The sequence below is a fragment of the Pongo pygmaeus genome, chromosome 4 (assembly GCF_028885625.2).
Source record: "Pongo pygmaeus isolate AG05252 chromosome 4, NHGRI_mPonPyg2-v2.0_pri, whole genome shotgun sequence".
Lineage (NCBI taxonomy): Eukaryota > Metazoa > Chordata > Mammalia > Primates > Hominidae > Pongo > Pongo pygmaeus.
Window position 1 is genome coordinate 139,509,543 of NC_072377.2, and position 26,278 is coordinate 139,535,820.

The 26,278-nt window shown below is 49.0% G+C and overlaps 1 protein-coding gene across 2 annotated transcripts in view; it reads left to right on the top strand.

The window, feature by feature from the left end:
• CATSPER3 (cation channel sperm associated 3) overlaps positions 1 to 17,826 on the top strand; it is a 51,165-nt gene extending 33,339 nt beyond the window's left edge. For both annotated transcript variants that reach the window (XM_063665214.1, XM_054487672.2), the window contains exons 3-8: positions 2,647 to 2,886; positions 14,082 to 14,264; positions 14,967 to 15,107; positions 15,497 to 15,616; positions 16,485 to 16,642; positions 17,650 to 17,826. In XM_063665214.1, coding sequence (XP_063521284.1) covers positions 2,647 to 2,886; positions 14,082 to 14,264; positions 14,967 to 15,107; positions 15,497 to 15,616; positions 16,485 to 16,642; positions 17,650 to 17,752 — 945 coding nt within the window. In that variant the 3' untranslated portion in view covers positions 17,753 to 17,826. The remainder of the gene's footprint in view (positions 1 to 2,646; positions 2,887 to 14,081; positions 14,265 to 14,966; positions 15,108 to 15,496; positions 15,617 to 16,484; positions 16,643 to 17,649) is intronic.
• The last annotated feature ends 8,452 nt before the right edge of the window (positions 17,827 to 26,278 follow it).

Here is a 26,278-nt window from a genome sequence, read left to right on the forward strand (position 1 = left end):
CTCAGTAAGCAAAAACCTGAAATAAACATTATATATCCTTTAATGGCTATAAAGCATTGTCTTAGTTTAAAATTTCTACTACCCAAAACAAACTAACCTGGACTATATGGTTTACCTGCATGGAAGATATAATTATAAACATATAAAACTGTCCAGGCACGGTGGCTCACACCTGTAATCCCAGCACTTTGGGAGGCCAATGCGGGCAGATCACTTGAGATCAGGAGTTCGAGATCAGCCTGGCCTACATGGTGAAACTCCATCTCTACTAAAAATACAAAAATTAGCCAGAGGTGGTGGCAGGCACCTGTAATCCCAGCTACATGGGAAGCTGAGGCAGGAGAATCGCTTGAACCTGGGAGGCGGAGGTTGCAGTGAGCTGAGATTGTGCCACTGCACTCCAGCCTGGGTGACAGATTGAGACTCTGTCTCAAAAAAAACTATAAAAAAGGTGAAAAGTCAATGTGATAAGTCGGTGTGGGAGAAGATATTTGTAACACATATAACAGGCAAAGCATTAGGATTCAAAATGTATAAAAGATGTCTTCCTGATCAATAAGAAAAAGACAAAACAATCCAGCAGAAAATTTGGCAAAAGATTAGAAACAGGCAATTCATAATTTAAACATATAAAAATGCCCAACTTTATTAATAGAGAAATGAAAATTTAAAAATAGGATACTATTTCATATTTGTCAGATTGATGAAGTCTGATAGTCAAAGTGTTAGCAAAGATGTAGAACAAGAGGAACATTGCTGATATTGAAGTAGATTGGTTCAATAGCTTCAGAAAACAATTTACCAATATATAGTGAAGTTAAGATGTTCATATCCTACAACGCAGTAATTCCACTCCTAGGTATATATCTGAGATATACTTTAGACATGTGTACAATAAAACATACAAGAATCATTTTGAGATATCTTAAAAATGTAAATTAGTTCAGATCACTTTCTTCCTCAAAATCCTCCGAGGCTGAGATTAAAATTCAAAGTCCTCACCAGGCCTACAAGGCATGACAGTTTGCTTGTCTAACCACCTCTGCTGCTCTGCTCTCTCTCTTTCTGTTCTAGCCATGCTGACTTTGCTGTTCCTTGAACAGCCTCTTTTTCTCCCAAGGGCTGTTGGACTCACCATTTCTTCACTTCCTCAAAGTGTTCCTCCAGTTTTTATTTTGTCTCAATTCCTGGCTTCAGCGAGACCTCTGTTGACCACCTTTTCTTTCCCTCCCACCCTACCTCCCTCCCTTCCTTCCTTTGTTTCTTCCTTCCTCCCTGCCTCCTTCCTTTCTTTCCTTCCTCCCTCCCTTCCTTCATCCCTGTCTCTCTCTTTTCTTTTTCCTTCCTTCTTTCCTTCCTTCCTTCCTTCCTTCCTTCCTTCCTTCCTTCCTTCCTTCCTTCCTTCCTTCCTTCCTTCCAATACATATTAGATGTACATATTTTGGGCTACTTGATACATTCATATAATCAAATCAGGATAATTGCCTTAAATATTTATCTTTTTCTTGTGCTAGGAACATTTGAATTATTCTCTTCTAGTTATCTTGAAATGCACAATAGATTGATGTTAACTGTAGTCACTTCACTGATCTATTGAACATTAGGTCTTATTTCTTCTCAGTGTGTATTTATAATCATTAACCAACCTCTCTTCATCCCCTGCCCTTCCTGGCCTCTGGTAACCACTAGTCTACTCTCTATCTTCATGAGATCCACTTTTTTAGCTCCCACATATGAGTGAGAACATGTGATATTTGTCCTTCTGTGTTTGGTTGCTTCCATCTTTTCTAAAACAGCTGCTAGGACTTCCTCTTCTCCTCCAACCTGGCTAGTCCCTTTATCTCCTTCGGCTGGTTTATTTTCCTTCCTGCCTGACATTATATTCTATATACATTTGTTCCAGCATTTATTTCTGTCTCTCCTACTAGACTGTAAGCTTCCCGGGGGCTGGACATTTTCTGTCTTACTCATTGTTGCATTTCCCAGTGCCTAAAATGATGTTTGCTTGGTACAGGGTGGGTGCTCAGTCACAGCTCTTCCAGTGAATGAATGGATTTGCATGATAGTCAAGATAAGTCAATTTTGATGGGAAGGAAACACTTAGATGACACAAAGAGTACTTCTTGGTAAAAACAAAGCCATTAGAGTTGTAGATGCATGAAAAGAATTTGAAGAAGATTGGTTCATAAAGTGTAAAAGAATATTCTTCAGAAACAGATTGAATATGTATGATTAAGTTAATAGATTAAACATAAGTAGATATCTGAGTATTTCATCTATATTCCTAAAAGTTTGTATATTCATGTTGGTCAGAAAACTCTTGGGACCTTCCCTTGGGAAACCTTATATTCAGGTTGAGTTGCAGTATGCTGGAGCCTATGCAGTCATTCTGTCCGCCAGGCAGTCATTCCCAAGTACCCAGGGTCAGACCCAGGCCCAGGCGTAGGGCCACGGGGTAGGGAGGATAGAGAAAGGGAAGGGAATCAGGCACACTGAGCGTCCGCTGTGTGCCAGGAACTCTGCCTGGGTTTCTCTCTCACGTGGATGACTTAGGAGCACCCCTTCCGGGGCTCAGGCAGGGAGCAGGCCAGAGCTCTAGGGCTGTGCAGCTCGGTCTGACTTCTCCAACCCTTGCTACCCCTGTAGTTCTCGGAGATCTTCTTTGTGTCCATCTGCACATCTGAGTTGTCCATGAAGGTCTATGTGGACCCCATCAACTACTGGAAGAATGGCTACAACCTGCTGGATGTGATCATTATCATCATTATGTTTTTCCCCTATGCCGTCCGCCAGCTCATGGGCAAACAGTTCAGTTACCTGTATATCGCTGATGGCCTGCAGTCCCTGCGCATCCTCAAGCTTATCGGCTATAGCCGGGGCATCCGGGTGAGTGCACTGGGGGTGTCATGGTGCTGGGAGGGCAGGCCGTAGGCCCATTTGCCCCCAAGACCCTAAGGAAATAACGACTCTACTACCATCTTCCAGTTGTTGAGTCCAACGTGTGTGGCAGGTTGATCTTTACCAATATTATCTCATTTAATCTTAAAACAATTCTAAGAATGGTATTATCAGCTCCATTTTACAGATGAAGAAATTGAGGCCCAAGGTCACCCAGCAGTGAAATGTCAGACCTGAGATTTGAAAGGCATGTCTGACTCCAGAGGCCACGTCTGAACTTTTCCTCTCTCATGCTGCGAAGTACCTGATTTTCTTATGCTACACATCCTTTGAACTACATGCCCAGGACGCCTTGGCTTTTTGGTGGCCCAGGCCACTAGCTGCTTTCCCCAAACAGCTGAGAGCCTGCTGTCTTGCTGGAAATAGTCTCTGTGCTTCGTTAAGGTGGCTCTGGAAGGGCTACTTCTGCTGAGAAGTCTTTCTGGGTTGCTGAAAACCATGACCAACACTCCCTTGACTCAGAGGCTTCAGAAAGAACCTCAGGGCTGCCCCCCTGCCTTGAATCGTGCCCTCAGGCACTTGTCCTGTGCACAGTAGGTTCACCTAGCTCTGCACCCAGTGTCCATGCTTCTCCAGGCAGGGGCTGGTCTGGGTTCCAGTGTTCAGTCGGGGTATGTCGACCTGTCCTGCCGGGGGCTGCCCCTCGCCTGGGCTTGGGTGGCTGGCTGTCTAGGGCCTGGCCCCACACTCTGGGAGCCCCAGGCCTGGGTAGAAAAGAGAAGGGGAGCATTAGAGGTCTCCCCTGCCACATACACACCTTTGTTTTTGTCTTGCTTTCATGTAAACAAGTGCCTGCCTGTGTGTGTCCCCTCTCGAACAACACAGTCCAGCCCTCCCTCTCCTCTTCATGGCGAACCTTCTGGGGAAAGGCATCTGTACTTCCAGTCCCACTTCCCTGTCCGTCATTTATGCCCTAGCTGCTTTCCCTACACTCCAGAATATCTAGCCTCTCTGAGGTTGCCAGCAGCCTCCTTGTCTCCAAATCCAGTGGCCAGTTCCCTTGGCTTCCTTGTCACTGCTTTCTCTTGGTTTTCCTCCAGCCTGACTTGTCAGGAGCGTTTATCCTTTGCTTGGCGCATACACGCTGTTTTCTTGGGATGATCCCTGAGTTCTCCTCCTCTGCTCCCTCTGCACATTCTCTCTGGGTGATATTTTCCACTTCCCAGGACCCTCCACCTGCCTACCCCTCTCTCTTTGACCTTTAGACCCAACTGCCCCCTGGGCATCTCACAGGCTTCTCAAATTTGATGTGTCTAAACTGAAGTTGTCACCCCCATCCCCAACCTCAAATCCCAAACCCTGGCTTCTCCTCCAGTATTTCTTTTCTTTTTTCTTTTTTTTTTAAATTATACTTTAAGTTCTAGGGCACATGTGTACAACGTGCAGGTTTGTTACATGCAGTGTTTGGTTTTCTGTCCTTGTGATAGTTTGCTGAGAATGATGGTTTCCAGCTTCATCCATGTCCCTACAAAGGACATGAACTCATCCTTTTTTATGGCTGCATAGTATTCCATGGTATATATGTGCCACATTTTCTTAATCCAGTCTATCATTGGTGGGCATTCGGGTTGGTTCTAAGTCTTTGCTATTGTGAATAGTGCCGCAATAAACATACGTGTGCATGTGTCTTTATAGCGGCATGATTTATAATCCTTTGGGTATATACCCAGTAATGGGATGGCTGGGTCAAATGGTATTTCTAGTTCTAGATCCTTGAGGAATCGCCACACTGTCTTCCACAATGTTTGAACTAGTTTACAGTCCCACCAACAGTGTAAAAGTGTTCCTATTTCTCCACATCCTCTCCAGCACCTGTTGTTTCCTGACTTTTTAATGATCGCCGTTCTAACTGGTGTGAGATGGTATCTCATTATGGTTTTGATTTGCATTTCTCTGATGGCCAGTGATGATGAGCATTTTTTCATGTATCTGTTGGCTGCATAAATGTCTTCTTTTGAGAGTGTCTGTTCATACCATTCGCCCACTTTTTGATGGGGTTGTTTGATTTTTTCTTGTAAATTTAAGTTCTTTGTAGATTCTGGATATTAGCCCTTTGTTAGATGGGTAGATTGCAAAAATTTTCTCCCATTCTGTAGGTTGCCTGTTCACTCTGATGGTAGTTTCTTTTGCTGTGCAGAAGCTCTTTAGTTTAATGAGATCCCATTTGTCAATTTTGGCTTTTGTTGCCATTGCTTTTGGTGTTTTAGACATGAAGGCCTTGCCCATGACTATGTCCTGAATGGTATTGCCTAGGTTTTCTTCTAGGGTTTTTATGGTTTTAGGTCTAACATTTAAGTGTTTAATCCATCTTGAATTAATTTTTGTATAAGGTGTAAGGAAGGGATCCAGTTTCAGCTTTCTACATATGGCTAGCCAGTTTTCCCAGCACCATTTATTGAATAGGGAATCCTTTCCCCATTTCTTGTTTTTGTCAGGTTTGTCAAAGATCAGATGGTTGTAGTTGTGTGGCATTATTTCTGAGGGCTCTGTTCTGTTCCATTGATCTATATCTCTGTTTTGGTACCAGTACCATGCTGTTTTGGTTACTGTAGCCTTGTAGTTTGAAGTCAGGTAGCATGATGCCTCCAGCTTTGTTCTTTTGGCTTAAGATTGTCTTGGCAATGTGGGCTCTTTTTTGGTTCCATATGAACTTTAAAGTAGCTTTTTCCAATTCTGTGAAGAAAGTCATTGGTAGCTTGATGGGGATGGCATTGAATCTATAAATTACCTTGGGCTGTATGGCCATTTTTACAATATTGATTCTTCCTATCCATGAGCATGGAACATTCTTCCATTTGTTTGTATCTCTTTTATTTCATTGAGCAGTGGTTTGTAGTTCTCCTTGAAGAGGTCCTTCATATCCCTTGTAAGTTGGATTTCTAGGTATTTTATTCTCTTTGAAGCAATTGTGAATGGGAGTTCACTCATGATTTGGCTCTCTGTTTGTGTGTTATTGGTGTATAGGAATGCTTGTGATTTTTGCACATTGATTTTGTATCCTGAGACTTTGCTGAAGTTGCTTATCAGCTCAAGGAGATTTTGGGCTGAGATGATGGGGTTTTCTAAATATACAATCATGTCATCTGCAAACAGGGACAATTTGACTTCCTCTTTTCCTAATTGAATACCCTTTATTTCTTTCTCCTGCCTGATTGCCCTGGCCAGAACTTCCAACACTATGTTGAATAAGAGTGGTGAGAGAGGGCATCCCTGTCTTGTGCCAGTTTTCAAAGGGAATGCTTCCAGTTTTTGCACATTCAGTATGATATCGGCTGTGGATTTGTCATAAATAGCTCATTATTTTGAGATATGTCCCATCAATACCTAATTTATTGAGAGTTTTTAGCATGAAGGGCTGTTGAATTTTGTCGAAGGCCTTTTCTGCATCTATTGAGATAATCATGTGGTTTTTGTCTTTGGCTCTGTTTATATGATGGATTACGTTTATGGATTTGCGTATATTGAACCAGCCTTGCATCCCAGGGATGAAGCCCACTTGATCATGGTGGATAAGATTTTTGATGTGCTGCTGCATTCGGTTTGCCAGTATTTTACTGAGGATTTTTGCATCAATGTTCATCAAGGATATTGGTCTAAAATTCTCTTTTTTGGTTGTGTCTCTGCCAGGCTTTGGTATCAGGATGATGCTGGCCTCATAAACTGAGTTAGGGAGGATTCTCTCTTTTTCTATCAACTGGAATAGTTTCAGAAGGAATGGTACCAGCTCCTCCTTGTACCTCTGGTGGAATTTGGCTGTGAATCCATCTGGTCCTGGAGTTTTTTTGGTTGGTAGGCTATTAATTATTGCCTCAATTTCAGATCCTGTTATTGGTCTCTTCAGGGATTCAACTTCTTCCTGGTTTAGTCTTGGGAGGGTGTAGGTGTCCAGGAATTTATCCATTTCTTCTAGATTTTCTAGTTTATTTGTGTAGAGGTGTTTATAGTATTATCTGATGGTAGTTTGTATTTCTGTGGGATTGGTGGTGATAACCCCTTTATCATTTTTTATTGCATCTATTTGATTCTTCTCTCTTTTCTTCTTTATTAGTCTTGCTAGCGGTCTATCAATTTTGTTGATCTTTTCAAAAAACCAGCTCCTGGATTCATTGATTTTTTTGAAGGGTTTTTTTTTGTCTATCTCCTTCAGTTCTGCTCTGATCTTAGTTATTTCTTGCCTTCTGCTAGCTTTTGAATGTGTTTGCTCTTGCTTCTCTAGTTCTTTTAATTGTGATGTTAGGGTGTCAATTTTAGATCTTTCCTGCTTTCTCTTGTGGGCATTTAGTGCTATAAATTTCCCTGTACACACTGCTTTAAATGTGTCCCAGAGATTCTGGTATGTTGTGTCTTTGTTCTCCTTGGTTTCAAAGAACATCTTTATTTCTGCCTTCATTTTGTTATGTACCCAGTAGTTATTCAGGAGCAGGTTGTTCAGTTTCCATGTAGTTGAGCAGTTTTGAGTGAGTTTCTTAATCCTGAGTTCTAGTTTGATTGCACTGTGGTCTGAGACACAGTTTGTTATAATTTCTGTTCTTTTACATTTGCTGAGGAGTGCTTTACTTCCAACTATGTGGTCAATTTTGGAATAAGTGTGATGTGGTGCTGAGAAGAATGTATATTCTGTTGATTTGGGGTGGAGAGTTCTGTAGATGTCTATTAGGTCTGCTTGGTGCAGAGCTGAGTTCAATTCCTGGATATCCTTGTTAACTTTCTGTCTCGTGGATCTGTCTAACGTTGACAGTGGGGTGTTAAAGTCTCCCATTATTATTGTGTGGGAGTCTAAGTCTCTTTGTAGGTCTCTAAGGACTTGCTTTATGAATCTGGGTGCTCCTGTATTGGGTGCATATATATTTAGGACAGTTAGCTCTTCTTTTTGAATTGATCCCTTTACCATTATGTAATGGCCTTCTTTGTCCCTTTTGATCTTTGTTGGTTTAAAGTCTGTTTTATCAGAGACTAAGATTGCAACCCCTACCTTTCTTTGTTTTCCGTTTGCTTGGTAGATCTTCCTCCATCCCTTTATTTTGAGCCTGTGTGTGTCTCTGCACATGAGATGGGTCTCCTGAATACAGCACACTGATGGGTCTTGACTCTTTATCCAATTTGCCAGTCTGTGTCTTTTAATTGGAGCATTGAGCCCATTTACATTTAAAGTTAATATTGTTATGTGTGAATTTGATCCTGTCATTATGATGTTAGCTGGTTATTTTGCTTGTTAGTTGATGCAGTTTCTTCCTAGCCTTGATGGTCTTTACAATTTGGCATGTTTTTGCAGTGGCTGGTACTGGTTGTTCCTTTCCATGTTTAGTGCTTCCTTCAGGAGCTCTTTTAGGGGAGGCCTGGTGGTGACAAAATCTCTCAGCATTTGCTTGTCTGGAAAGGATTTTATTTCTCCTTAACTTATGAAGCTTAGTTTGGCTGGATATGAAATTCTGGGTTGAAAATTCTTTTCTTTAAGAATGTTGAATATTGGCCCCCACTCTCTTCTGGCTTGTAGAATTTCTGCCGAGAGATCCACTGTTAGTCTGATGGGCTTCCCTTTGTGGGTAACCCGACCTTTCTCTCTGGCTGCCCTTAACATTTTTTGCTTCATTTCAACTTTGGTGAGTCTGACAATTATGTGTCTTGGAGTTGCTCTTCCCGAGGAATATCTTTGTGGTGTTCTCTGTATTTCCTGAATTTGAATGTTGGCCTGCCTTGCTAGGTTGGGGAAGTTCCCTTGGATAATATCCTGCAGAGTGTTTTCCAACTGGGTTCCATTCTCCCCGTCACTTTCAGGTACACCAATCAGGCATAGGTTTGGTCTTTTCACATAGTCCCATATTTCTTGGAGGCTTTGCTCATTTTACTCTTTTTTCTCTAAACTTCTCTTCTCACTTCATTCATTTGATCTTCAATCACTGATACCCTTTCTTCCAGTTGATCGAATCGGCTACTGAAGCTTGTGCATGCGTCACGTAGTTCTTGTACCATGGTTTTCAGCTCCATCAGGTCAGTTAAGGCCTTCTCTACACTGGTTATTCTAGTTAGCCATTCGTCTAATCTTTTTTCAAGGTTTTTAGCTTCTTTGTGATGGGTTCGAACATCCTCCTGTAGCTTGGAGTAGTTTGATCATCTGAAGCCTTCTTCTCTCAACTCATCAAAGTCATTCTCCATCCAGCTTTGTTCCATTGCTGGCGAGGAGCTGCGTTCCTTTGGAGGGGGACAGGTGCTCTGATTTTTAGAATTTTCAGCTTTTCTGCTCTGGTTTCTCCCCATCTTTGTGGTTTTATCTACCTTTGCTCTTTGATGATGGTGACGTACAGATGGGGTTTTGGGGTGGATGTCCTTTCTGTTTGTTAGTTTTCCTTCTAACAGTCAGGACCCTCAGCTGCAGATCTGTTGGAGTTTGCTGGAGATCTACTCCAGACCCTGTTTGTCTGGGTATCACCAGTGGAGGCTGCAAAACAGCGAATATTGCAGAGCAGCAAATGTTGCTGCCTGATTGTTTCTCTGGAAGCTTCGTCTCAGAGGGGCATCCGGCCATGTGAGGTGTCAGTCGGCCCCTACTGGGGGGTGCCTCCAGTTAGACTACTCGGGGGTCAGGGACCCACTTGAGGAGGCAGTCTGTCCGTCCTCAGATCTCAAACTCCGTGCTGGGAGAACCACTACTCTCTTCAAAGCTGTCAGACAGGGAAATTTAAGTCTGCAGAAGTTTCTGCTGCCTTTTGTACAGCTATGGCCTGCCCTCAGAGGTGGAGTCTACAGAGGCAGGCAGGCCTCTTTGAGCTGCTGTGGGCTCCACTCAGTTTGAGCTTCCTGGCCGCTTTGTTTACCTACTCAAGCCTCAGCAATGGCAGGCACCCACCCTGCAGCCTCGCTGCTGCCTTGCAGTTCAATCTCAGACTGCTGTGCTAGCAATGAGCAAGGCTCCGTGGGCGTGGGACCCTCTTAGCCAGGTGTGGGATATTAATCTCCTGGTGTGCCATTTGCTAAGACCGTTGGAAAAGCGCAGTATTAGGTGGAAGTGACCCGATTTTCCAAGTGTCATCTGTCACAGCTTCCCTTGGCTAGGAAAGGGAATTTCCTGATTCCTTGTGCTTCCCGGGTGAGACGATGCCTCGCCCTGCTTCGGCTCTTGCTCAGTGGGCTGCACCCACTGTCCTGCATCCACTGTCTGACAAGCCCCAGTGAGATGAACTCAGTACCTCAGTTGGAAATGCAGAAATCACACATCTTCTGCATCGCTCACGCTAGGAGCTATAGACTGGAGCTGTTCCTATTCAGCCATCATCTCCTGCCGTATTTCATCTTTTGGTAAAGAGGGGTCCCCCACCTGCATTCAGTTGCCAAGTCATAAATTTGACTGTCAGCTTAGACTCCTCTCTCAAGCTTTGTTGTGTGGCCTCCTCAGTGGTTATTGACTTGTCCACATCTCTTCATCCCTGTCACCGTCAGCTTCACCTGGATTCCTGCAATGGCATCCCACACTACTGGGAGCCCTGGAACAGAAATGCCCCCGGGGTAGGGAGGATCTTGAAAGTGCACATCCAATCGCAGCATCCTAGGTTTCAAGCCTGAGGGTGGCTCCCCATTTTTTCAGGCTACAGACAGACCTTGCAGTGTGTCCTAAAAGGAAGGGAGTATGTAAGGTGCTGGGCACTGGAGTCAGCAGGGATGAGAGGAAGGCAGGTGGACGGGAAAGAAGACTGGAGGCCCGAGGTGTTCATGGTCAGGTGGGCACCCCAGAGTGAGGGCGGGATCTGGCAGTGGGAAGTGTAATCCGGTTTTTCCAAGTGTTGGGCACCAAGGGAGCAGGGGCCAGGAGTGGCACCAGGGTTACTACAGAGGGAAGTCCAGGGGTGAAGAGGCCTGGCATCTTCCATAAAGATGTGGAAGTCCCCCAGGTCCCCCAGGCTGACAGCAGGGTTGCCTGGGGAAGGAGGTACTGAGTCTGGAGGCAGAGACTTCAAGACATGAAGGAGAGGGGGAAGCTGGAAGGTTGGCCCTGCTCAAAAGCAGGGGCTGTTCCTGTGAAAACAGGGGATCCCAGGATAAAGTAGATGGTGGCCCCCTGAATCTGAGGGCTGTTGGGGATAGGCAGCCTTCTTGGAGAGGGGAACTGGGTTGTGATGTCCTCTGCTGAGAGAGGACGTTCAGGTGAGGCCAGGAGAGAGGCACTGTGGAATGAGGGTGCCAGAGACCAGTGGGAATCATGCGAGGAATGGGACGGAGGGCAGGGGGCTGAGGAAAGGGAGACCCAGGACCACAGAGGGAGGAGGGAAGCAGAAAGGACTGGTGGCAGGGAGGGCTTCCATCTTGGAAGAAAGGGGCAGTGACCCAGATGGGCACCTCAAGGCTGGGGGCACTGGCTGCTGGCTTAGTGCACCATCTTGGCTGTATTGTGGCAGCCTGATTAGAAGGCAAAGGCTCCTGCTGGCCAAGGGCTGTATCCCAGAGCAAGCCGGCCTGCCTGGGGACTGCTCAGCCTTTGGCCCTTGCAGGCATGCACAGAGACCCTGGGCATGCAGAGGCAACAGGCACACACGCATGCACCGCAGGTTTGGCCTCATGGTTTTTCTGTCATTAAGCAGGGCCTTGCATCCTAGAGTGATTCCCTGGGGATCACCAGCCACCCTGAGCTGTGGCTGTCCTGTAGCCTTGGGATGTCATGGGACCCTAGATCCCCAGAGGCACAGAAGTGACCCTGGATAACATGCCCTCTGAATGTTGGCTGGCCTGCTGGCCAGGGGGAGGTGGACCTGCCCATGGTCGGTACTTGTACCTCTGAGCTAATTTCTATTAATTGAAGTCTAAAGGAGCCCTTAAATAAAGAGCTACAATCTCAGAGCCCAGAGATGGCGCTCTGGCACATTCTTGGCTCCTGACCCCTGATTAATTAAAATGACACTCTGCCTTCTACCTCATGACAATAAACCTGCACCATCAGGAAATGTCATTTTGCACAGAGATGCACAAATGTTCATCTGCATTTCAGCCTGGAAACAACCTTCAGATGCTGGGCTGTGGTGTGAGCATTAGTTCCCTTTCCTCCGTGCCTCCTCCTCCTGGGGCCAGATCATCTTCCACACATCCAATGGGTTGTGTAGCAGGGCTCCCTCCAAGCACTGGGCCTGGGCACCTGCCTTGCCTGGAGCTCCTTTCCACATCCAGAATGCCCCAGGGCTGTGGCTTGATCCAGAGCCCGGGAGAGCTGAACTGGGTACAGGGAATTGCCCCCCAAAAAGAATCTGGAAATTCAAAATCACACATCCAATGGGGGTCAGACCATGGGCCTCAAAACTTAGAACTTCCTCAGGAGGGAGCTACTGGCCTAAGGGGAACTGGGTAACCCTCTCCTAAGACTGGATTTCCACACCTTTCTGGACTGCGCCCTAAGAGGGCCTGCGTGGATTGTGCTTAAAGAACTTGGCCAAGTCTAGCTGTCATGGTCCTATATGGGGCTCCCAGGAGAGCTCTTTAGAGAGCTGCTCTAAAGGTTGCTCAGCTTGGACCTCAGGTGGCACCAGCTTGTGGGCTGGCCTGGAGGTGGGAGGCCCAACCAGGCCTCTCCGCAACCCTTCTGCACAGGCTTTGGGTTCTACCACCCAGTGTTCCTCCCTTCCCGCTCAAAACCTGATCTGCAGACCATATCTCATCACAGCTTTTCTCATGAGGATTTACTGCTTTCATCTTAGTCCTTGGGAAAGAAGTTCTGCCTCTGTTTAGTAGGGAGGAAGGCATTAAGAAAAAAAAAATCTCAGCTGGGCGCGGTGGCTCACACCTGTAATCCCAGCACTGGTGGGAGGCCAAGGCGGGCGGATCACAAGGTCAGGAGATCGAGACCATCCTGGCTAACACGTGAAACCTCATCTCTACTAAAAATACAAAAAAAAAAAAATTAGTCAGGCGTGGTGGCAGGTGCCTGTAGTCCTAGCTACTTGGGAGGCTGAGCAGCAGGAGAATGGTGTGAACCTGGGAGGTGGAGCTTGCAGTGAGCTGAGATCGTGCCACTGCACTCCAGCCTGGGTGACAGAGTGACTCCGTCTCAAAAAAAAAAAAAAAAAAATCTCAGCTTTTTTGCAATTAATCCAAAAACACTTATTTTCTTTTCCCAAGGAGAGATGGGAGGCATCTGGTGTGTGTTCACCCCTGCAGGCAGCGCCAAACAGTTCCGCATGGAGCGCAGCCCAGGGCTCTTGGACTGTCTCTCTGTTTCCCAGGTTACCCCAAACTGTCCAAACTGTACTGCCTTGTTTCTTAGCTCTAAGGACCTCCTTTCCTAGTACTAAGCCAGTAAACAGTCTCTGTGCTCAGGATCATTAGTGATTGAAGGTGGTGGCATGAGGCAAAGGCTTTGAAGAGTTGGTCCCAGCTCTGCCATTGTATTGGAGTGTGACCCTGGCCAAGACAGTTTGCTTCTTTGAGCCTCTGACGGCTCATTTTGAAATGGGAAGAATGATAACACCTACCTACCTTGAGGTTATGTCTGTGAAACGTCTAGGTAGGTGAACATGCATTGAGTGCCTACTGCGTGCAAGACTCCAGAGCAGAAGAATGAATGATAAGGAGTCATACACGGTGCTCCCCAGAAATGGGCAATGTAGAGGGGAGATAAGACAAATGCCCACTTCATATGGGGCAAGACTGAGGTTACAAGACAGGAACCTACCTGTGAACACGGGGTCGACAAGGACCAGGAAGCCACATTCCTCTCGGCCCTCTATATACTCACTCCCAGAGTCGTTCCTCTACTCCTCCTGGGCCCGGGGCATTCAGGGCTGGCCCTCAGCTGAGAAGCAAGAGCAGGACGCCCTGAGATGACCACACAGCCAGGTTGGGGTTCAAGTGGAGTGGTCACCTCAGACCTGAGAGAATTGACTGAGGGTGGATGTCAGACACTGGTAAAACACTGTTAAATTGATCCAACCCTCAATCTGGGCACAGTTCTGATTCACTTCATTAATTCATTAGTTTATTCAACCAACCAACCAACCAACCCACCCACCCTCATTGAGCATCTACCTTGTGCCAGGCATGGCAGCAGTTACTGGGGACAGCTGTGAACTGGGCAGAATGGACCTCTGTCCCTGGAGCCCACCCAGCTTGGTGGCACCCTCGCCTACCACAGTGTCCCTGCCTTGCAGACGCTGATCACCGCCGTGGGGCAGACAGTCTACACCGTGGCCTCTGTGCTCCTCCTGCTCTTCCTCCTCATGTACATCTTCGCTATCTTGGGCTTCTGCCTGTTTGGATCTCCAGACAAGGGTGACCATGATAACTGGGGGAACCTGGCTGCGGCTTTTTTCACTCTCTTCAGCTTGGCCACGGTACTGTGTTTGGGAACAGTGGTGAGGGCAGGGGCCTTGGGAAGGGACAGCCTAGGTGGTGCGAGCGTGTGGACATGTGGGGCCTCACATGGGGCTTTCCTCATGTCCAGGTACTCAGCTGGGCCCAGGGAAGCTGGGGTCTGTTCCCCATCACAAGCCAGCACCCTGCATGGTTCTCCATCACTGTCTCTAGACCTGTGATTCCTTAGAGTGCTTCCACATGTCTCACAGGGCAATCAAACTTTGCAGAGTTCTCAAATGATAATTCATTTGGATTAAGTTTAATTTATAAATGAAACCCATGTCATATAGCCTTTCGGAGAACTGGCTGTCACAAATCCACCTAGAAGAAGCATGCAAAACCCAAATCTAGAAATCTAGATTCTGTTGGACTCTGGAAAGAGTGGAGTCTTTTTAAAGGTGGGCCTGGCAGAGAGGCAGTGTCTTTCTGGGAAGATTGGGAGGCCTTGAGAAAAGAGATCTCGAGGCATGTTGGTCAATAGCATCCCCACCCAGGGGTGCTCTGCATTCCCAGGCCATCACGTATGTGCTAGAGCCAGTGGACTGGGAGGTGTTGAGGGGATGACGTGGAAGCGGAGCCACCCTCCTCCTCAGTGGGCCTGGGACTCCCCTAGCATAGGTGAAGAGGAGGCCTGTGCCACTGGGTCTGGGCCCTCAGCATACTCTGCCCTGCCTGAGCAGGTCGATGGCTGGACAGACCTGCAGAAGCAGTTGGACAATCGGGAATTTGCTTTGAGCCGGGCATTCACCATCATCTTCATCTTGTTTGCTTCTTTCGTCTTCCTCAACATGTTCGTGGGTGTGATGATCATGCACACAGAGGTGAGGCCACACCTGTGAGGATCGGAGATCAGGGCAGGTGTGGCAGGTGGAGCTGTAGGGCAAGTCTCCAGGGAGGACCCGGAGCTGTGTAGCTGTGTCTTCCCAATGAAGTGGAGTAGAGGTGGCCAGATGGGCCTGTCCCTCACCCGGCCCAACTCTCCTCCCTGAGCCAGTGCATTTGCCTTGCCTGCTGATGGTTGTCAACAGGACGGTGGGGCTTAGGAAGCCTCCACAGCTGCAGTTGGCAGCTTGAGTGGGGGCTGGCCCTGTGTGGGGAAAAGTGCTCCTGCTGAGGGCCTGAGCAGCGGTGCAAGGCTGGGGAAGAGGAAAGACTGGGTCTGGGCATGTAGCGAGAGCCCGTAGTTGACCTCCATCGTCTGACTCTCTAGGACTCCATCAAAAAGTTTGAGCGAGAGCTGATGTTGGAGCAGCAGGAGATGCTCATGGGAGAGAAGCAGGTGATTCTGCAGCGGCAGCAGGAGGAGATCAGCAGGCTGATGCACATACAGGTGAGTGGCCCCTGCAGGCAGGTGGACAGATGGGTGGATGGATCGTCAGGCTGATGAGATGGCCAGGAGGAGGGGCCGTGGTGCCTGTGTAGAGAGCAGGTGGCCTCAGGCACCTGCAGCCTTAGGTAAGACAGCCACCTTCCTCCAATGTTTTATAGAATCAGCCTTTACTCTCGGCATTTTTGTGTTTCTCTGGACCTCTCGGAGTGTTGAGTACTGTGATTATAATGTCTCCCTCTGTTGTGGGCAGAACTCCACTGCTGGGCCCTTTGGGGCCAGGCAATCTGTGCTGAGGCTTCTTCTTGAGGACTCACTGGGTGCCAGGGAGCCATGGCCCCAGGCCACTGAGTGGACAAGGAAGCGGAGGCTCTGACAGAGTGCCAGACAACCTTGGTTCTCTCACGTTCCTAAAACCAGAACAAGAATGGGCAAACCAGGCTGGAGATTTTCTGTCAAGCATGATGCAACCATGAGGGACCCGGGTGAATTTTCCCCCTGAGCCTGAGTGCTCTGAGCTTCGGGTGCTCTGCTGGGCCTCCCTCCCTTGGTGGGTGTGTCCCTCCTTGTCCTCTTCTCTGGGGTGGAGACATGTGCCTGTCTTCACCACGCCCAAGGTTGGTCCAGGGTTGGGAGAGGCTGCGCTGAGCCTCAGTTGGACTTCATGTGCTGCCTGTCCTCAATGGTGGCCGCCTCACCCGGGAGTCCAGGTTCAGAAGGGGTCAGGATGAAGTTGTGACAAGGCTGAAGCTTCCTTCCAGGACCAGGGTCAGGCCGCTGCCTGCGGCCCATCCTGGAGGGTCTCCATGTCTCTGTGCAGCTTGGCTGTCACCTCCTCATCACTGCTCTCTCATTATGCTTTCCTCTCTAGACAAATGCTGACTGCAGAAGTTTCAGTGAGCTGGTGGAGAACTTTAAGAAGACCTTGCGCCACACTGACCCCATGGTCTTGGATGATTTTGGCACTAGCCTACCCTTCATCGATATCTACTTTTCCACTCTGGACTACCAGGACACAACTGTCCACAAGTCAGTTCCAGCCCCAGCCTTCCCTGGTCCCTAGGGCTCCCTTGAGGTCGGGCTGTGTCAGGTGCCCTGGGAGAGTGAGGGCTGGGAGAGTGAGGGGGATGATGACTGAAGTGCTGATGGGCAGTGGGTGGGTGGAACATGGCTTTCTTGGGGTTACAGGATTCCATGTATACACAGGGGCTGGGCTGCTGTGTGGACAGGCCATGGCTGGGGGGATTCTGCCCTCCTACCCCTCCCCAACCCACCTTGACTTGTATGTAAATGCCAGCTCCTTAAAGTCTCCAGGCCTCTCCTCACTAACCCCTTTTCAGAGTGCAGAGGAAAGACCACCGTGTAGCCTCAGCTTCTGGCCTGGTTGTGCCACTACCTTCCTGTGTGGCCTTGGGCAATTCTCTGCCCCTTTCCCATCTGTCACATGAGGGGCAGCTGGGCTGATTCAATGAAAACAGTGTATGTGAAGCTCTGAGCGTGGCCTGGCCCAGGGCTTGTGCTCAGTGTGAGTCAGCTGGGATTATGAGCAGCCATTACTGAGCAGGAAGGATGTAAAAACCTGGCTGTGGGCATCAGGAGCTACGGTGGGCTGTGGGCACTATGGAGCTACAGTGGACTCTTCAGTGAGGATGGATATAATTAGCCTGGCTTCTCAATGAAAGCCGCTTGGAGGGCTTTAGAGATGGGAGAAGCCAAAAAGGAAGGCGTTGTTGGGGAATGCCCACTTTTGGCCCAACAGGGGGTCAGTCACTGTCTGGGCACTCCCACACAGTTACTTCTCTCAGGACCTAAGAATTTATTTCCAACCTGACACATGAAGTAAAATCCTTTGCTCCAGGGGGGCCCCAGGCAGAGTGGCAGATCCAAGATTCCAACCCAGCCTGATCTGGCTCTGAAGTCCTTGCTCTTCTTTGACCCTACACCTGTGCAGGTGCCAACGTGTGGTCAGTGGGGCTAGGGGGTCCTGGAGCCTGCCCCTGGCCTCAGATCTCATCTCCTCCTGCTCCATTTTTCAGGCTTCAAGAGCTGTACTATGAGATCGTGCATGTGCTGAGCCTAATGCTAGAAGACTTGCCCCAAGAGAAGCCCCAGTCCTTGGAAAAGGTGGATGAGAAGTAGCTGGGCATGGGGGCACCCATGTACCGAGAGCCTTGCAGACTGTGACAGGTCCCTATTAAACACAGGCTTTCTGAGTTGTCCTCTCCAGAGTTGCTGTGATTATGGCATTTCCCCACCTTTTAGAGTTGGGCCTGGACAGGTGCTCATGAAGTGTGATTCCCCAGAGCCAACCCCCTGTCCCCCACCATAGGACATGCAGACCTAGGGAATGGAGAGAGGGAAGCTCAAGACTTGTCCTGGCCAGAGGCCACATCCAGGGCCCATGCTGGCTCTAGGCTCCCTGGACCTAGCAGCAAGGACCTGGGGAAGCTGCCTGAGGACCACAGACCAAGAGGGCCTCCAGCTACTCCCCAAAGCACATGGCCCCCTTGAGCTGGTGTGGCCCTGTTGATCTGGGTGTGGGTGTTCTCATACTGACAGAGTCACATCTCTCTCTGTGGACCCATTGCTGCAGAGACCCCTCTTTGGAAGGCTACTCTGATTTCCCCTAGGCTCACCCCAAGGGGTGCTGCTAAGACTGGCAGGATTCTGTTGTGTGGGCCTGGAGCTCAATCTGGGGGAGTAGTCTGCTGGCAATGCCAGGGCACCTTGCACAGAGCCCGGGGCAGGTGGCATCATCAGCACTGTGGGCTGCTGCCTCATATGGTTAGGTAGGACTCTTCACTTAAAAGGTGGCATTTTCTCTGTCATTCCTAGCCAAATGACTACCAGGGCCATCAAGGTCCTGGCACCACTCTGGCTTAGCCATGATGGAACCATCTGAAGGCCCCAGCAGGGCGGCGCAGCCCAGCAGGGCAGCACAGCACAGGTGACACTCCTTGCTTTAGACTGGCCAGCCCAGAGGCCTGGCAGTGCCCCCTCTATACCATTGCTGGAGAGTATGCCCGAGGCCTGTCACCTTGGCAGTGCCACCTCACACAGAGGGGGAGGTGTGTTCTGGGACTGGCACCTATAGCTGGGTGCAGAAAGGCCCCATACCCACACTGGGGATTCAGGTTAGCAGAAAATGCATGGGGTAGAGTGGAGAATGGCTACACAAAGAGTCAGGCCTGGGTGGTGGCACCCCTGAAGCCACAGGACAGGGGCCGTAGGAACCTGTCCTCCTGGTTTCATCTATACATCCGACTGCTGTCTACTGAGCTATGCTGGGTGCTGGGGCTTCTATGATGAGAAACCCATGGTCTCTCCCTGGCTCTCTTGGAGCTCACAGTTATGTAGGGAAAACAGTCATCCAGCCACTGAGGAAGTGACAATCATTGAATTCAGGGTGGGAGGACTGCGTAGAGAGAATCAGGGCCACATTGAGCATCATGAAAAAAGTGTGAAAGAAGGATGGCTCTTCAGGGTGAGACCTGTTGAGGTGCTGTAGGGGAATCCTCTGAGGGCAGGAAATGCAGCCTGGCCACTTCCGGCACGGAGAGAGCTTTGTGTCCATGCCCTGAAGCTGGGCTGGGGTAGATAGGGTGTTTGTGCCCCTCATGACAGGGGGAGTTGCTCTGGGTCTGACATGTCCAGGGATGACGCCAGGCTCAGGGCTTCCAGGGGTGCTTTTGTGGGTGCAGCCCCATTAGTAGGGCAGGCAGGCCCCAGGCAATGGCTCTAGTTCAGGGCCAGGGCAAAGCAGACACTGCCAGCTGCTCACACAGGGTGTGCCAACATAGCCATGGGAACGCTAAAACATATCCAGCTACTCTCATCAGGAATCCTTGGAATTGCTCTAGGCATCTGAGAGTGAAAAAAAGATTTAAAAATTGGCCTCAGTGGGGCAAGGTAGAAAGTGCCATGGTTTTGGAGTTGGGACACCTGTGTTCCCTGATAGGGAGACCTTGGGTAAAGTGTCTGGTCTTTCAAGCCTCACCTATTTCCTGTGAGAAATGTGATGATAAAATGACTGGGTGCAAGGATCAAATCTCTGTAAGGTATGAGAAAAGAGGTAGTCAACTCACGGTTCACCCTTCCCCACTGTCAGCCCTGCACCTCTGCTGGGGGCACCTGTAGTGGGCTGTGCTGGTCAGGGGCTGAGAAGGACGAGGCCAGCCTGACGCTGGTGGTGGTGGGGAAAGTATGGAGCTGAGAGCAGGATGCAGAGGTCAGGAACTGCACAGGGGTATGAATGGGTCCCAGGATGGAGCTGGTTCAGAATAGGCAGATGGCACGTCAGATCTGGAAGGCCTGGATCCCATGCCTAGGAAGGCAGACTTTGGGCACAGCCACCAAGGTGTGGCGTGAGAGGGTGCATTAGTCCATTTTGTGTTGCTGTAAAAGAATACTGGAGGCTGGGCAACTTAAAAGAAAAGAGGTTTATTTGGCTCATGGTTCTGCAGGCTGTCCAGGAGGCATGGCAGCACCTGCTTCTGGTGAGGCCTCAAGAAGCTTCTACTCATGGTGGAAGGCAAAGCAGAGCCCGTGTGTGTCACGTGGTGAGAGAAGGAGCAAGAGAGAGGGGAGGAGGGCTGCCAGACTCTTTTAAACAACCAGCTCCCGAGTGAACTAACAGAGTGAGCTCTCACTCATCACGAAGTGGAGGCACCAAGCTGTTCACGAGGGAGCCGCCCCCATGATCCAACACCTCCCACTAGTCTCCACCTCCAACATTGGGAGTCACATTTCAACATGAGATTTGGAGGGGACATACATCCAAATTGTATCAAAAGGCAAGCTGACTTTAAGGGCACAAGAAGAAGGCTTTCAGAGAGCAGAGAGCTGGTGGGGGCAGAGGTGACATGTACAGGGCCGGCCCAGCACTGCTGGCAGAGCAAGCTGATGGATATTTGGCACAAAGTCCCAAAGCAGCATTTCTGTTTGGCTCTGTTCGCCTGCAGAGCAAACACGGCAGATTGGAATTCCCACTTGGGCTCTCACCAACTCAAACAGGCTTGGCCAAGACCTTTAATTGATTTTCTTGGGGCAGAAGTGGCTCTGCTTACCCACGCCTGGCTGTGGAAAGCAGGACCCTCCTCACCCTCCCCCGACCCTGGGATCTAGTAGGGTTGACCCTAAATGGCTCCTTCATCTTCAGCCTGCCAGTCTGATGGTTTGGGGGCCACAGTGGGATACAGGGGACTCGGCCCCGAGTCTCCTCCTGGTCATGCCCAAGCCCTCCCCCAGTTCTTGTGGGACGGATCTGGAATTCAAGGCTGGAGGTGTTTGGAAGGTGGCTGGATTTTCTTTTTTTAAAACTGCTTTCCGATTCCACCAGCAGGACAGGAGATCGAGGCAGTGATTGAGAATGTGAATGCCCCTGTCCATTCCAACAGCCCCTAGAAATCTGATACTGAGACTCTGGAGACTGTGCCCCTCGAGAATTTCTTCAGATGCTTTAGGACACCTCCTAGAGCAAACTGGCCTTCAACAGGTCAGGTCTGGCTCTCTGGGCATCTCTGCCTGTGTCAGGCTTTGTCCCTGGCCCCAGATGGGTCTGCTGTGTTGTCCTACAGGCCCTCAGGAGAGACGATGGTTCTGAATTTCTGACTAGGCTACTCAGAAAGGAGAGGTGGTTGTTCTGATTATAGTCACAGGGGTTGGAAAGAGGGGAAGGAGATAAATGTGATGGTGCAAAAATCTATCAACACACGGGCATCCTCACTCTTCCCCATACTGTGCTACAAAGAATTTTGTCTGTGCTTGGTCAACCACAGGCTACACCTGCCCCAGGTTCTATGTTTGACTTTATCGTAGGCTTTGTGTGATGTGGCATTAGGAGAACGGTAGAGAGCCAGGCCTGCAGAGCTGGAGGGAAAGGGGAGTATTTTTGCTTTCTCAGCCAGCTCCTGCATTCCCCTCCATGCTGGTGAATCAGGGTAATGGGCAAAACAGAGGGAAAGTTAAAAGACCAGCGAGGTTGGATGAAAACACAACAGGGAGCCGGGAAAATGGAGGGAAGAAGGAAGCAAAATCTGAGGGCTGAGAGTCTGGGAATTGTGGACAGCAGCTATGATATAGCTGGTGGATATGCCCTGGAGATAGGACAAAGGAGGGGGTTAAGGTTAAGTGTCCTTGTGGGTTAACAGTGGGATCCCTATGGGTGTTCTTTGAGAGAGGCAAATGATGATTGGAATTATCTTAAAATTATTTTTGGTTGCTCTACCTTTTAAAAGTGAAGCCCCATGGATAGATTAGACCATGTGGAGTCTGGGTTATATTCGGGTTATATAAAAGATCACCCTGCATAATAGAGGCCTATTGGGTTAACAGTGGGAAATGCTAAGAGGGCTTTCCATGGACTGAGCCCTTAGCTGGGATCAGGGGCCTCCAGGTGAAGCATACCAGAGGGTGGTGGCACCAGGTATGACTGTCTTCTTGCAAGATGAAACTAAAGTATCAGAAGGGAAGTGTGGAAGAAACCAGAAGGTGATGAAGAGCCTGTTTCAAAACTCTTGGGAAACTGCAGAGTGACTGGGACCTGTGTGAACTGGTGATGGGACCATGGTGGTGTTCTCACAGCAGCAGAACCTCGCTGCCCTCCAACTTGGCATTTGGGGACCACTGCCCCTGACTTCCTCTCTCTCCAGTGCTACTTTGATGCCTGGGATCAGGGCCTGAGATAAAAAGAACTCTTCAAAACTTGACGTTGGAGCTGGGCGTGGTGGCTCACACCTGTAATCCCAGCTGCTCAGGAGGCTGAGCCGGGAGGAGTTTGGGACCAGGAGTTTGAGACCAGCCAGGGCAACATAGTGAGAACCCGTCTCTAAAATGTAAAAAAAGAAAAAGAAAAAAGAAAACTTGATTCTGGCCCAGAGAAGGAGGGATCCAAACAGAGGTGAGGCCAGAGCTTCAACGGCACAGCCTGTTCTCCTTACTGACTGTGGAAATACTGCCTTCTGTTTTGCCAGTATTTCTGTTTATAAGATTTTTTCACATGTATGACTTCAATCACATAACAACACTTATTCCCATTAAACAGGTGGCAAAACTAAGGTTCAAAAAGGTGATGTAACCTACCCAAGGTTGTACAACTAAGGGGGAAGAACCAGGATTCACAACCAAGTGTGTCTGGCTCTTTAGCCACTGCTATGGTGCCACACAACAATCTTCCAAGGAATTGTTGTCCCCTTTTATAGGCAGGCAAGCCAGCACTCAGACTCACTGGGCCAAGGTTATAATTAAAGGGCAGAGTCAGTATTTGAACACAGGCCCCTCTGCTCTACTGCCTCATAGCAACCTTGTTCTTTCTTACTGAAGCAGCTATTTTTTCAACTTTAAGAACCAAGCCATGATTCCCTTCTAAGAGGGGCCTGACTCTGAGAAGGGGGTGGTGGTTGCACAGACGGGTCTCAGTTGGCCAGTGAATTCACTGGCACCCTCTCACTGCTTGGTCCAGGCTCTGAAGTCTGCTGGCCCTGGGAGCCCCGGGAGCCGGGAGATTGGGAGGACGGCAGGAAGAAATCAGTGTGTGCAGAAAGGGTGGTGACTGCGGCGTCTAATCAGGAAATTACAGCCTGGGCAGAGAGAGAGGTTTGGCTTGACATCGCCTTTCCCTGGGCTTCAGTACAGCAGGCCCACATGGAGGCTTGGCTGCAGATGGGATGTGCTGAGCAGGCGTGAGCAGGTCACAGCAGGCAGGATGCACCAGCCTGGTCGGTGTCCGGATGCCCACAAGGCTGGCCTTCTAGGGTGGTGACTTGCAGACAGTTTCCTCTGTCTGCTCTTGCACCCACTCATAACTCGATCAGCAGGAGTGGCAGCTGTGGGTACCTGGAAGGGGTGTCTTGAGAGACTCTTGGCTCGAGTTTTTTATCTGACCCTTGAAAAGGCAAGTGGAAAAGGAGAGAAAACATTATCAGGTGGGAAAAGCTAGCTGCAGAACTATACATATGTGACACCATCTGCATTAAAATGAAAAAGAAAAGGGAGAAATAAATAAAACACCACACATAAAGCGGCAGTGAAAGGTTTTGTTTTTTTCTCTTTTAGGTGGCAAAGATGATAGACAAAACCTAGGATCGGGCCGGGTGCGGTGGCTCACGCCTGTAATCCCAGCACTTTGGGAGGCCGAGGTGGGCGGATCACGAGGTCAGGAGTTCAAGACCAGCCTGGCCAATATGGTGAAACCCCGTCTCTACTAAAAAAAAAATACAAAAATTAGCTGGGCATGATGGCACGCGCCTGTAGCCCCAGCTACTCAGAAGGCTGAGGCAGAAGAATTGCTTGAACCCGGGAGGCGGAGGTTGCAGTGCGCTGAGATTGCACCAGTACACTCCAGCCTGGGCAACAGAGCGAGACTCTGTCTCAAAAAACAAAAACAAACAAACAAAAAAACCTAGGATAGGCCTGGGTGTGGAGAATGGACACCCTTGTCCACTTTTGGCAATGCAAGTAAGTGTGGCCTTCTCATAAGGCAATGTGGATTAGATTTTATATGTGTGCTTCTAGGACCCAATCATTCTACTTCTTGAAATTATCCCAAGGAGCTAAATAAATGTCAAATGCACAGAGACGCATGGATAAGGATGTTTACTGTGGCTTGTTATAATAGGAATATAAGGAATCACCTAAATGCTCATTGGTGAGGAACTGGCTATATTATTATGAATCCATATTTGTGGCCATTAAAAGTAATGATTTCTTGATAAGAAAAGATGTTCTTGATATTTTATTGAGTGAAAAACGTGGCTTTCTAGAGCAGCATGGGATCTGGCATCCTTTATGTAATAGTGAGTGAGCATATAGAATGTATGAGCATATAGACATGTATGTCTGATGAAGGACGTCTGCAAGGATAATCATAAAAATATTCACAGTGGTTTTTGGGGGATCTCGACTTTTGTCCTCACACTTTTTTGAACTTTTTGAATTTTAAGAATGAGTGTGTATTTTATGATCAGGAAAAACAACAGTTTTTACCTTGAAAACATTGTATGTGTGTCCCTGTGGTAGGTGGAAGGGCATTCTCTGCAGAAGGAACCAAATGCACAAAGGAAAGATGGCAGGAGCTCAGTGAGGGTTAAGGGGGTGCCGAGAAGTCAGTGTGGCTGCAGCCCGTGCTGTGGGGTGAGGGGTGGGGGGACTGGAGGCTAGGGCAGTAGACTGGAGCCAGATCCTGAGGGGCTTACATGCTCAGCGGGGCAGTTTGGCCTTTAAGGGATGGGAATCGTGGTAAGCAAAGCAGTGACCTGGCCGGATTTCATTCCCACTGCTTCTGAGGGTGGCTGTATGCCCCTCACTTGGCATCTAAGGCTCCTCTATTCTCTCTATTCTGTCTCTCCTTCCTCTTCCAATGCCTCCCAGGGATCCTCTTTGCCTGGCTCAGTCTCACCTCTACTCCTGCATACCCATCCCAGTTCTGCCTGTCTTTTAAGGCTGAGTACCAGGCTCCCTCTAACAGGAAGCTTTCCCAGATTGCTCCCATTAGCCTTGATTTCTCCTTTCTGGTGCTCTCACCCTTGACCTTTTGTATCCTACCTTGTATCAGACCTTAATTCCTCTACCCATAGATATTTATTTTCCTAGCACCAGCTGGGGAGGGCTGTGGACTGCAGAGTCATCCCTGACACCTGGATGCCAGTGATCAGCCTGCCTGAGATATGCCAGCTTTAGAATCCTGATGGAGGGAGGGAGGGGGAGGGCAGCAAAGAGACCCAGCAGTTATTTTATGCCTATCTGTCATAGGCACAGTGCCAAACACCATATATAACTTTTCACATTTTCCCTACTTTACGGATGAGGAAACAAGCTCAGAGAAGTTCTGTGGCAGTGAATGAGTGGTGGTGCTGTGAGTTAAACCCAGGCTCTGCCTAACTCCAAAGTTCGTGCTCTTAACCTCCATGATCTTGTCTTTGGCCCTCATTTCCCCACCACACCCGGAGGTAGGCTGGGCTGGGTGGGCTAAGGCAGGGCCTTCCTAGGCCTTGCTGGCCAGAGCAGGAGGCTGGTGAAAACCCAGGACTTAAGGGACTTCAGAGGGGGACGTGGTTCCCTCTCACCCAAGGGGGAGCTCTTGACCTGCTGGAGGATCCAGGGCAGTGTAGCATCCCTGCTGGGGGCTTGGAAGTGCCACTACCCCCAAGGAAGCAAAGCAAGAGGCTTCCCTGGGGAACCTGTCTGGAGGGGAGGGAGGCTGGACATGTTGATCAAGAAAGAGCGTCTTCACTCAGAAATCCTCCAGCAATACGAGGTCAGTGAGATGAAAATGAGTAATTTTGTGCTTCTGAAGCAACAACCCACTTGACAGCAATATTTAATGGTCACATCCAGGGTCTTTTCAAACCCTGACAGGAAATCCCGAGAGGTAGGCAGGTGGGGCCAATGCCCGCTGGACAGAGGGTTACTGGGGCTCTGTGAAGTGACGTCATGCCCTGGGAAGAGCCTAGCTCACGGGCTAGGATTTGGGCTTCTGGACTCCCCGAGGGGATCGTGCCTTCCTCCAGGCCCCTCCACCAGCCTGGGCTCAGTGGATATTCCTGCCTGGAGGAGCTGAGTGAGTCTCTGTGAGCCTGGGGGGCTGGGTGGGCTTCAGTAGCCCCACTGTGGGCTCTGGACTATGGGAGAGTTGAGAGGCCTTGGTGGAGTTAATGCCAAGCTTGGGAG